At 37.8% G+C, this 12,752-nt stretch overlaps 1 protein-coding gene across 4 annotated transcripts in view; it reads left to right on the top strand.

Moving 5' to 3' along the window:
• Nucleotides 1-9,847, top strand: part of LOC135472345 (SHC-transforming protein 1-like) — a 29,827-nt gene extending 19,980 nt beyond the window's left edge. For all 4 annotated transcript variants that reach the window (XM_064751812.1, XM_064751810.1, XM_064751813.1 and 1 more), the window contains exons 4-13: nt 1,364-1,424; nt 1,585-1,704; nt 2,112-2,165; nt 3,057-3,235; nt 3,699-3,855; nt 4,274-4,403; nt 4,897-5,007; nt 5,634-5,815; nt 6,435-6,566; nt 7,315-9,847. In XM_064751812.1, the coding sequence (XP_064607882.1) occupies nt 1,364-1,424; nt 1,585-1,704; nt 2,112-2,165; nt 3,057-3,235; nt 3,699-3,855; nt 4,274-4,403; nt 4,897-5,007; nt 5,634-5,815; nt 6,435-6,566; nt 7,315-7,446 (1,258 nt within the window). In that variant the 3' untranslated portion in view covers nt 7,447-9,847. The remainder of the gene's footprint in view (nt 1-1,363; nt 1,425-1,584; nt 1,705-2,111; nt 2,166-3,056; nt 3,236-3,698; nt 3,856-4,273; nt 4,404-4,896; nt 5,008-5,633; nt 5,816-6,434; nt 6,567-7,314) is intronic.
• The last annotated feature ends 2,905 nt before the right edge of the window (nt 9,848-12,752 follow it).

The raw sequence follows: 12,752 nt of genomic DNA, 5'->3' as shown, positions 1-12,752 counted from the left end.
GTATATTGACACAGGTTATGCTGCAGTACATTGACACGGGTTATGCTGCAGTATATTGACACGGGTTATGCTGCAGTACATTACCATGGGTCATGCTGCAGTACATTGACACGGGTTATGCTGCAGTACATTGACACGGGTTATGCTGCAGTACATTGACACGGGTTATGCTGTAGTACATTGACATGGGTAATGCTGCAGTACATTCACATGGGTTATGCTGCAGTACATTGACACGGGTTATGTTGCAGTAAATTGACATGGGTTATGCTGCAGTATATTGACATGGGTTATGCTGCAGTACATTACCATGGGTCATGCTACAGTACATTACCATGGGTCATGCTGCAGTACATTGACACGGGTTATGCTGCAGTACATTGACACGGGTTATGCTGCAGTACATTGACATGGGTTATGCAGCAGTACATTGACCCGGGTCATGCTGCAGTACATTGACACGGGTCATGCTACAGTGCATTGACACGGGTCATGCTGCAATACATTAACACGGGTCATGCTGCAATACATTGACACGGGTCATGCTGCAATACATTACCACGGGTCATGCTGCAGTACATTGACACGGGTTATGCTGCAGTACATTGACACGGGTCATGCTGCAGTACATTGACACGGGTTATGCTGCAGTACATTGACACGGGTTATGCAGCAGTACATTGACACGGGTCATGCTACAATACATTGACATGGGTTATGCTGCAGTGTATTGACACGGGTTATGCTGCAGTACAATGACATGGGTTATGCTGCAGTATATTGACACGGGTCATGCTACAGTACATTACCATGGGTCATGCTGCAGTACATTGACACGGGTTATGCTGCAGTACATTGACACGGGTTATGCTGCAGTACATTGACATGGGTTATGCAGCAATACATTGACACGGGTCATGCTGCAGTACATTGACACGGGTCATGCTACAGTGCATTGACACGGGTCATGCTGCAATACATTAACACTGGTCATGCTGCAATACATTGACACGGGTCATGCTGCAGTACATTACCATGGGTCATGCTGCAGTACATTGACATGGGTCATGCTGCAGTACATTACCATGGGTCATGCTGCAGTACATTGACACGGGTCATGCTACAGTGCATTGACACGGGTCATGCTGCAGTACATTGACACGGGTCATGCTGCAGTACATTGACACGGGTCATGCTGCAGTACATTACCACAGGTGGGGGATATGATTCTAAGCAGAATGTACAGTACATGTATGTGATTGTAGGCTGTGTTGCTGGGCTTCAGAGCTGTCAGTGACTGCAATGGAAGCAGTCACACCAGTTTTACCAGCATTGTATTGTCACCTACAATTTCTGATTACAGAGAGGCCATAAACAAAGTGACTGAGGCAGCTGGGCTGAAGACAACTAATAGAAAGAGAAAGGTTTGACTTTTTTTCTTGGAAATGTATGTTTTGTGTGAGAGCTTAGTACAAAACAAAAGGCATGTTATACATAATTTTTTCGCTGCCTGTTTCTTCTTTCCTATGTGGAAATATTTGTGACATTAGTAAATAATAAATATCTGTGGTTTCTTTTATCCAGATTGAAAAGAAGATCAGCAAAATGTTAGGGGACTTACCCAAAATGCAACATGCTGGATCTAATGTTAACCTGACCATCACAACAGATAGCCTCAGTTTGATGGTAATGGAATCAGGGGAGGTAAGTCTTGTCAGTAGGTCTTAACTTCATGGGCACATGTGTACTGGCTTCCTCATCATGAGGTTTCCATAAGAGTCAAACTGCACTATTGAATTTTGAGATGTACTTTGTAGGTGTGGATGTGATTTCATAGTTTTATTTTTCTGCCATAAGTGAAGTCTAAATTACATGCACATGTATGGTTAAAGACGCAAAGTCCTTTCAAGGTCTTGTTCCAATTCTTTATGTAAAGAATGCTTCAAAAAAATCAGAATGGCATGTATCTAGTACAGTGAAAGTTAGTGTAAGGATTCCTTTATTTTGCATTTTGTGACATTTAAGATCACTAATGTGTAAAATTGGTACAGAAAATAAGTTTTATTATACATCCAAGAAGGATCCGTGATTCTGATCTTCATGTGTTGTAGATAATTGCAAACCACGAGATGCCAGGAATATCCTTCGCATCAGGAGGAGATGCGGTAAGGCATTTAGTTCCTTGTTTCTGTTGTAATTATTTTTGACCTTTATTTTGTATACATGACAGTCATGGAAAACCTGAAAAACTGTATTTAACCTGAAGTTTGATCTGTAAACGAGCACTTTGTATATATGACAGTCATGGAAAACCTGAAATTTGTATTTCACCTGAAGTTTGATCCATAAATGTGCACTTTACATACATGACAGTCATGGAAAACCTGAAATTTGTATTTCACCTGAAGTTTGATCCATAAATGTGCACTTTACATACATGACAGTCATGGAAAACCTGAAATTTGTATTTCACCTGAAGTTTGATCCATAAATGTGCACTTTACATACATGACAGTCATGGAAAACCTGAAATTTGTATTTCACCTGAAGTTTGATCCATAAATGTGCACTTCACATACATGACAGTCATGGAAAACCTGAAATTTGTATTTCACCTGAAGTTTGATCCATAAATGTGCACTTTACATACATGACAGTCATGGAAAACCTGAAATTTGTATTTCACCTGAAGTTTGACCCATAAATGTGAACTTTCAGAACTGCACAAGTGATTTAAAATGATTTTTTTGATGCTGACATTTAAGTTTTTCTGATAAAAATTGATCAGATTTCACAAAAATACTTCAAAGTGGCCGTATGAGATGATAATCATTCAAAATCAAGCGGATTGTGTCACCTTGAAATTCAGTAATATGTAAAAATGTACATAATTACATCTCTGATGTCTCTTCTTGCGGATTATTTATATGTGTACTCACCTTAAATGAAGAAGAATGTTTGTAATTATCTTCAGTTGTTTATGCAAAGTCAAAAAGGTTTGAAATGATTGCTGATAATTTTGAGGAATTACAGAAGACTTTGTTTTTCTCCATCAGGAAACATTAGATTTTGTCTCCTATGTAGCTAAAGACCCGATCAACCACCGGGCATGCCACGTGTTTGAGTGTGGGGGAGGGCTGGCAGAGGATGTCATTACCACTATAGGACAGGCCTTTGAGCTAAGGTTTAAGGAGTTTTTAAAGCAACAGCCGAGGGCATTAACAGTACCAGATAGGTGAGTGTGTATGCTGAATGGCACATACTGATTGCATTTGTGTAAACATAGAGGAAACTGGACAGTGTCGGGAGGGGGTAGGGGTGGGGAGGAGGTGTAACTACCTCTCTTCGACAGATGTCTGACAATCTTATCTTACTTCAAACTATGGCGGAACCAGCAAGAACATCACAAGGATATGAGCCTGTGACCTACGGATTCCAGAGTTAGAAAATTTCTGACAGGGTTGTGCCTCAAGTACAGGTGAACTATTAAGAACTTGTGCAAACTCTAAATATCTAAAATTATAAAATTTTATGGGCATTTAGAATGTGCCTACTCCGAAATTAGTGAGAGAAAAATCTATGCATACTAGATGTTTTAGGTCATTACTTTTGTACACTGTGTATGTACAACTGTTGTCAAATCAGAGTTCTTGATTCTGCAGAATCAGCTTGTAAGGCATCACCTGTTCTCATTTCAGAATAGAAAACCCGTTATTTGACAACGAGACGTCGGCCTGGGGGGATGAACCAGAGTATTATAATGATCGACCGGGGGCCAGGCCCCCGTCCCCGCGGTCACAGCCCCCACCTGTCCCACCCCTCCCACAGTACTCTGCTCCCAAGTCCAACTTACCTGTGAGTCTTTAACCTTTCATCCTGCCCACTCATTAATAATGTCCTGTAATCAAATCTGCCTGGAGAACAATCTATGTCAGCAGTGCAATAAAAAGCTTACATATCTTAAAATAAAAGAAAGTTAAAAAATGATGCAAGATGCATCAGACAGACAAACTATGTTTATGAATACTTTCATGTTTTTTATTTATTTTTGTTTTCAAGAGTTGTCTTTTCCTTTGATTGTGACTTTGTTGGGAAGTTTGTTCAGCACATGCCAATTTACAGTTGCTCATGAGTAGGCAATATTAAAAGTCATGAGTTCCCTTGGAAAGTATAATGGATGCATGTTTCCAATTTAGAGAAACAAAAAAAGGCTTTCAGACAGAATAAAAACTAAAACCAAGGTATTAATACATTTTGTTTATTACAATTATAGGTCCGAGATGGGAACTATGCATCTGACAAGGAGGCGCCTGGAATCTTTATGCACGAGAGAGACACAGTGGCTCCCTTAATAGACCTGTCCGATCCAGCAGAAGGGACAACAGCCTATGATAACCCTGAGGGTGAGTCAGATAGGCCAAGACTATCATCCAGTGTCAGAAGGGGAGATAACTATATTAAGCGCAACAATTTCACCACTGCATGATTTTTGATGAGCAGAGATAAATCTGTTGTGCCTTGTTAGGAAAGTGTAATACTGTACTCAAGAAATCTGTTCACATTTACTGATTAAATCTTTGTCAGACGTCTGTTAAACAATTTAGTATAAATAAATTAAATAAATGATGTGTTTGCTCCTCTAAGGTGTATGTAGGTCAACCTTTAAAAATTCAGATATGGTTTCTATATTGGCATGAAAAGAATTACAACTCAGCTTTGCTCATTGACCAAGATCATTGTGATCAACTTAAGACACTTAACACTTTTAATCTTTTTTTTGTATTATTTTGGTAACTCAGCAATCAGTTGATGTAGAATGACTAACTTTGACGGTACATTCAGGAAAAGAGAAACACTTTTAGGTAGAAGTGACCGGTGTTTGTGCTTTGCTTACAGCTGGAGCAGCAGCTGCACCAATAACAAATCCTCTCCTTTTTAATGGGAACTCAAGTCTGTTGTTTGACAGCAAACTCAGTTCTCATCCACAGCTGGATGCATTTGATATGGGTGAGTTATGTGATTGAAAATTTAGGTGTTTAGGGTCTGTATAGTGCTATGTGTTTGCAAACTTATGTGTTTAGTGTCTTTATAGTGAAGCGTGTTTGCAGCCTTAGGTGTTTAATGCCTGCAGAGTATGGCATGTTTGCAAATTTAGGTGTTTAGTGTCCATATAGTGTTGCACGTTTACAAACTTAGGTGTTTAGTGTCTGTATGTTGATGCGTGTTAGCAAACTTAGGAGTTTAATGTGGATAACTGGTCATTATCGCTCACAGCTTCGTGTGTTGATGTTATTGTCAATATATCTCTAATTTGGGTGTTAAGTATGACGTTAAACCCCAAGCACTCACTCACTCACTCACTCTAATTTGGGGTGTAGCACATTTTACACGGCTTTCTGCTATTGGGCTGAGTAGATTCTGAATACCTATCTTTGTTCAAATTGAGATCGCTACAAAAGCCCCTGAACTTTAAGCTAATGCTTTCTAATGCCGACTAATTTGGGATGAAGCAGATTCCTAATACTTCTCTAATTGATGTGCTAGATCCCACTAGCCACTGAAGCCTCTTTTTTTTCCATAACAAATTCATCACCAACTGTCCCCATCATGATTGTTCTTTTGTGTTGGTCCAGAACCATTCACAGCTAGTTTACCTGCAGACGGTGAATCTTCCTCAAGTAGTAGTGAGAGAAGTCCTAAAGAACTCCCAGAAAGGGTGCCAGAGAAAAAACTGAGAATAGACATAGGCAAGAAAAGTGCTGTACCCAGCTTATCCGATGAGGAATGGTTCCACGGTGCTATAGCGAGGAAAATGGTGAGTTTATCACATTTTCGTATCATTGACATTTGTCAGCAGCAATGAGGTGAATCCATGTTATAGAGGCCCAAACGTATGCATGGCACATTTGGAATTAACAGTCTGATACAGGTATCAATATCTAGTGATTCAGGATTGTATGGAGAAAATTGAAGTTATTGAATCTTGGGTTACAAGAAGAAAAAAATATGAAGACAGCAAAAGTTTGTACAAAGTGCAGTGACATGTCAGCAGAGCACACACACTGGTGTCATGTAGGATGTAATGGTCTCATCCAGAAAAGGTTCTTTGGACAGTATACCAAGGGCAGACAACCACCTTACTAGAAATGATAATACTACATTGAGATCATTTAATCAAACATGCTATGATTAAAACTAGACTCATGTTCAGATGAGTGTAGCAGAACCACAGATAGAACGTAGCAATACAGTGGATAGAGTGGACTCAAGGATGGCATAATTGTCACAGTAAAATAAAACAGTTCATGAAACATTCATCGAAGATTCATTTAATTTTTTATGCCCCAAATATTCTTTGGGGTATAAAATGAACAACCTGTACTGATGTCTACTATTCAGTTTTAATCAGCTTTTTGTATTTTTCTCTGTTTCAGGCAGAAGACCTGCTGAAGAAAGATGGGGACTTTCTGGTCAGAGAGAGCACGAACAGTCGTGGTCAATTTGTTCTGAGTGGACGTCAGAATGGTTCAGCCAGACATCTGCTTCTCGTGGACCCAGAGGGGGTGGTGAGTTATCCCCCCTTGTTTGCACACTGCTATTAGGTGAAGTTCTCTACGTTGCCAGGCTCTGTCTTTCCACATACAGAAATAAAGGCATTTCTGTAAAGTCCTACAAATCTGTAAAATACTAAATCTGGTAAACTGCAAGAAGATAGAAAGATGTTGAAGATAAGCCATGTTTTTTGAAGTAAAAATTTAGTTTTAAATACTGTATGTCACCTAAAGTTCAGCATAGAGACACATTTTGCATGATTCTGATCAAATCATCAATCTGACAGGGCCACTTAAGAGCTTTTTTTTGTTAAATTTGATGTATTTCTTATTAGAAGAACTTAAGTGTCATTATAGAAAAGTATCCTTTTAAGGCATTTTTGTGCTTCTGAAGTATAATTTTACATACCAAACAGTACATGTACAAACTTTGTGGGGTGTGTGAGGAGCTGACAAACCTCCAGGAGTAACAGCTGGAACACTTCAGTTACTGAGCCATTGACTGCAATCACCGTGTTAATAATTGTTATATAATTTATCATCTTTCAGGTACATCCAACACAATGTGCCATGATAGCAGTACTGCATACATGAGGCTTTCAGTAGAGCTTAGATACCCATCCAAGTGGTGTATAGTGTAATCTACTTATTTGGTGGATCTTTCCCAACCTGCTGTGTTGCATTGACAAGATGTTATTGAAATATTTCAAATAGTGGAAATGTAATAATCATTCTTTGATAGACATTGCATTGTCTTTTGCAGGTACGAACTAAAGACCGAGTGTTTGAAAGCGTCAGTCATCTTATTGACTATCATCGGAGCAACAGCTTGCCAATAGTGTCCCATGATAATGAACTCTACTTACTCCAGCCAATCAAAACTGCCAAGACATGATGAATTTGGCACTAATGACCAATGAGTTTCCGTTTTACATTGAGTGGCTCAACCCAACATCTTACAATTTCTTCTTGCAGAAGGCTGTTGCCCGGCATGGCAGGATGCTTTCTGTGGGTGGGATGCCATTTTCATCTTCATACATACTTATTTTTACGCAAATACCAATATTTTATACTCATAAATGTGGTGTAAGGCGGCTGTTTTACAGCACCAATAGAATCTCTAAATATTGTTTAATACCATGGGAATTGTGTGCATCAAATTCATGTATATCACTCATGTTACATCATGTCATGTAGTTTGTGCTTTACATTTCATGAAGAGGAAAAGGGTTAAAATGTTCTGGAAATAAGCCAAATATGGTGGTGTCTTCTTCCTGGTCAAAGGTCATGTGAACAATTCTGTTGGTCAGTCCTACCTGAGCAGAAGTCACATGAACTGGACAAGAGACCATGTGGCAAGATCTGCTGGTCAGTTCTGTTGGATCAGAGGTCACACAGTCCAGTAAGTGCTTGTACACTGACCAGTAGTTTATCTTGTTATTGTGCATAGGCATGATGTTGTTGACCAATGTCAGTGTGGGCAAGAGAAATGACATTATTTGCTGTGAATATCTAGTCAAATCCAATCCTATAGGCCTACATGTATGTCACGGTAGGCATATCTCATTTGCCACTGCTTTTTTCGTTTTGTTTGTTTAAGCAGGTAATGACTATCAAAGTCTGGTTATCGTGAAACTTGGGTGGAGTCCAGTTAGACTTGGCCAGCTGGTGGACTGGAAAGATTTTAGACATTATAGTTTGAGTCCGCTGCAGCTCCTCATCATTGAGGGAGAAAGCTCCGTTGTGAGGCTTTAATATCTACTAAGTATGAAAGATTTAGATAATTTTGTAGATACAAAAGTAATACTGGAATATGTAAAATGCAGCTTCCAGTTGTTCCTATTTTCTCACCATAGCTCCAAATTCTCAAGGTCCATACTTCTGACTATTATATTTATTTTCACTAATTGTAAAAAACTGCTTTTTTTTATTATACATCTGCAATCAGTTATACTAAATAGTATAGCACACATTATTACATCTATTACATCTTCGTTGGTCAAACGTCAGATTTTAATACAAGGTTTTGTTTATGAGGAAATGTTAAGCCATGGTTGAAAAGTTTGGCACATTTTGAGAATTAGGATCCGATGTGTGCACGTATCCTGAAGATGACAAATAAAATTAAGATTTAGTGGAAACCAACAATTCAAGTTTCTGTTGACACAAACAGTTGTTATCTTTGAGATCCACGAGGTAAAAGGAAGGTTTAATATTTTGAAATAGCGGCATTCTTCATGTACATGTATAATCACTCAACTTATACGGCAATCTGAGCTAAAATCATCACACACTATGCAAATTGCATATAAAAAAAAATAAGAAACGAGCAGTGATATGTGTAGACTAGCTCCCAGCCATGTCTTGTCTTAACTTGGTTCCCATCACATTTGGGTGCAATTACTGTGTGAGATAACCCAAATGAACACCTTATAATTACTGTGTGCGATAACCCAAATGAACACCTTATAATTACTGTGTGCGCTAACCCAAATGAACACCTTATAATTACTGTGTGCGATAACCCAAGTGAACACCTTATAATTGCTGTGTGCGATAACCCAAATGAACACCTTAACACTTTCTGCAATATTCACACACTCACTTCAGAGTAGACAAAATGTGCCATGATGTTCTGGTTGCATGTATTTATGTAGGATTTGTTTTGCATAGGCCTGAGCTCCTCTGAAACTTACTCTTGTCTTTGCTATGTAATTTGTTAATTGTTTAATTAGTCTGGTGTCAATTGTGCGGATCTGAAGGCTACTTAACATAAATTCTTGCCTCATGATATTTTTCTTGCCAAAACAAGGACCTGCTGTGAATGTACATGTGTTCGTTGTTTCTCTCAAAGTGAACTTCTTTACACAAGATGTACATCCAACGGTTTTGTTTAGTAATGTGCAGCTGTGGCATGAAATTCATGGAAGACAAAGTCGCACTTGCATGTTATTAAAATGGACTCAGTTGTCAGTCATGTAATTTTGTACAAAATTTATGTTCAGGGCTTTGCAATGAATACATGCACATGAGTTTTATCCTGCAGAAATTCTATCACTTTCTACCAAGACAAAGCAAAATCTAGAAGGCATTTATACAATATTGTACTTTTTCGGTCTAAGGCATAACCAATCTAATACATATGTGGCAGATGTCAGGAGCCTGGATTAGAACCCTGGACTGTCCATGATATGGATGAAAAATTGCAGATGTGGCGTTAAGCCATAATCATTCATTTAAATTCTGGAACCCAACTAATGGACATATTTCTATATGTATATATATATATATATATATATAGGTATGTATTTATACATCATTATCAGACGCCTGCTAACTTAATGAAGTTGTAATGTACATCTGATTGGCTGGAGACACTGTGGTCTGCTCTGCATATATTATTCTCCACTGATACTAAATACTGCTGCACAGTACCCATGTTAACAAATCGTGGCCTGGATTAGAATCATGAGAGGCGGCAAGAGAAAGTGTTCTTCACAATCGTAAACATTTTAGAGTTGAACTCTTATTCTAGAAAGCAGAGAAAGTGCTGCATGTATAATTGCATGTACAATGTGCTTGTAGGATAACCATTTTTGTTCTCCTGTATAGAATTTGTATGTAAATATTGCATTATATATTTTGCAACACTATGTTATGTTGTCATTTTGCTTTTGCTAAATTCTGTGTTACATTGGTGTCTCCCCAAGGTAATTTCCCCTTGTTTATAGAGTACTGGTACATGTGATAAGCATAAATGTGTGCAGAACAGGATCTCTCTGTTGGTTTGGTTTATAGGCCTCTGTTTTTATTTCATTTAAAAGGCAAAATGTTGATTGGATATTAAAACAAAAATGTTGACGATGTGTTTTTTTTTAGCCCAGTTGTGAATTTTAGGTTTATTTCTTAACCTGGCTTTTAATTCTAAATGATACTGCCAAATGATACATTGAAAATTTAGAATACACGTTGGGGTTATTGTAGTCTTTCTTAAATAATAATCACAATGTAAAAGGAAATTAAATTTGGTGCTTTGTTTAACTGAATTGAAGTTTTCACTTGTGTAAAATATTTTGATATTTTGTACATGTAAGTCATAGGAAGAGAAAGCTACAAAAGAGACCAAAAAGTTAAACTGATGTCAAGATATTAATGATTATCAGTCTTCTCAGTAAGGCTTAAAACTGTACTTTTATTTGGAAAAGATGGAGAAAAGTAATATAAAGCAAAAATTATGGTCATCTGTAAGACTGGGTTTCATCACATTCCATTATGGGTTAATTTATGACAGTAGTTCAGTCCAGAGTGTATTTTTTAGATATTAACAACCTTATTTCTCTGACCATTGAATGTATAATTTAACACAAACTAATCAAGGGATGTCTTTTGAAAGGCTGCACTAAGCTGTTGACCGGCGTTCTTGTTACTTAGTTTTAGAGTTATTTGTTAGAAAATATAATGTAGACCTACACAAAACACACACACACACACACACACACACACACACACACACACACACAAAATATTAATTAGTAATTCGTTATCAAAGTGGACCACTATAGAAAAGACTGGAAAATACTGTCTCAAAAAGCAACAACTTTGAACCACCTGTTTTTTGCTTAATTTTCTTGAAAGGAATATACTCAATTTTTAGATTAAAGTAACACTACAAGTCTTTCATGCATGTTGGGTCATTTGTTTGTTTTCACTTTGTCTTCACTTAGTTTATACCTGTACATGTATTCATTTTGTCACATACCACTATAATTCAAAGCCCCTATCTTGTTACAAAGAGTACATAGACAAGAAGGGGAACATGAACTCCAATAAAACATCCATGTGCTTCAAGTCTGCAAATTGTTTTACCAGCTGCGTAATGACTAAAAGTTCATGACCTAAATGAGGATTTTAGTACTGTACTTGACGAGGTGGAATGCACCTAACCCACTTTGATGATCATCATACCTGGATTTATTGTCTGATGAGTTGGTGTCTTTATTTTGCCATTTTAAAGTTAGCCCTGGGAACATATGCTTGTACATGTATATTTGGTGAATAAGGGTAAGCCTACCATTACCAATACAGTGTCGGTATATGTGTAATAAGGAAAGATTAAACTTTAGCTTTCTAATATGTGAATCCTGAATAAGGTATCATACTGATTAATGCATAAGAGAGACTGGTCTCTGACCTGCAGATACCACCTTTCCATTTCATTGTCAAACCCCATTCACAACCATCAAGTATTAACTTTATTTAGCATGATATCTACATTAACCATATTAAATTGCTTTAATTTGTTTATAAATGTCCATATTTTTAGCATACGAATGTTTTCATACGTCTATACCATGTTAACTTGAATCCCAAATGGAATGATAAATGTATCCCAATAAAAAAATGATGCAATTAATTGGAATTGTGCTGTTATACAATGTAAGAGATGATATACGATAGCCAGTTTTGCAAAATGGAAGCTGTTGTATCTACCAATCAGGTGTGTTGTAGCTACAATAAGAGCTCTGAACGCTGGTTGACCTCTCAGACTTTCGATGCCCTTTCGCTTGAGCCATTCGCTTAATGAGTTAATCAAGTTCAAGGTGAGATTGACTACTTCTTCACTTGTCACTACTAATTTCCTTGTCAACACATCTCCTACAGTTTGGATTTGATTTTCGTAAAATGAAGGCATGACAGAGGCCGTGTGAAGTTAGGTGTTTGCAATTTGGGTTGTGTCGTATTAGTTATTTGCAGGGTAATTGCTTTTTAAACATAGAATGGGGACGTAGATGGCGACTCTCGGCCTACAGTTATGAATGGATTTTCATGAAATTTTGTGGGCATGATCGAATCCGTGCGTGGATGGCTATAATAATAGGCTAATGTTGCATCAGATCAACTGTGATATTGCCTTGTAAACATAGAATGGAGACTCATTAAAGTTGCAGCTAGTTGAATGGTTGTTGTATATGCTGATCTCCGAAAGCTGACATACATGTACCATGCAGGCTACTGTCCCAGGTTTACACTTTTTGAGCAGTGCTGCCTGGGTTTATACCTGTAAACCATCTGTGCTGATCTAGCTTAGATTTGTTAACATGCCTCATCATGCTTTCATACATAGCAATTTTTGCTGGGTTGGTACACAGTATTGTACCACGCCTTACTCCTGTGTGTGCCGCAGATGACATCTGTTGAGCT

This window comes from Liolophura sinensis, chromosome 8, assembly GCF_032854445.1.
Source record: "Liolophura sinensis isolate JHLJ2023 chromosome 8, CUHK_Ljap_v2, whole genome shotgun sequence".
Lineage (NCBI taxonomy): Eukaryota > Metazoa > Mollusca > Polyplacophora > Chitonida > Chitonidae > Liolophura > Liolophura sinensis.
This window is presented reverse-complemented; position numbering and strand designations above follow the sequence as displayed.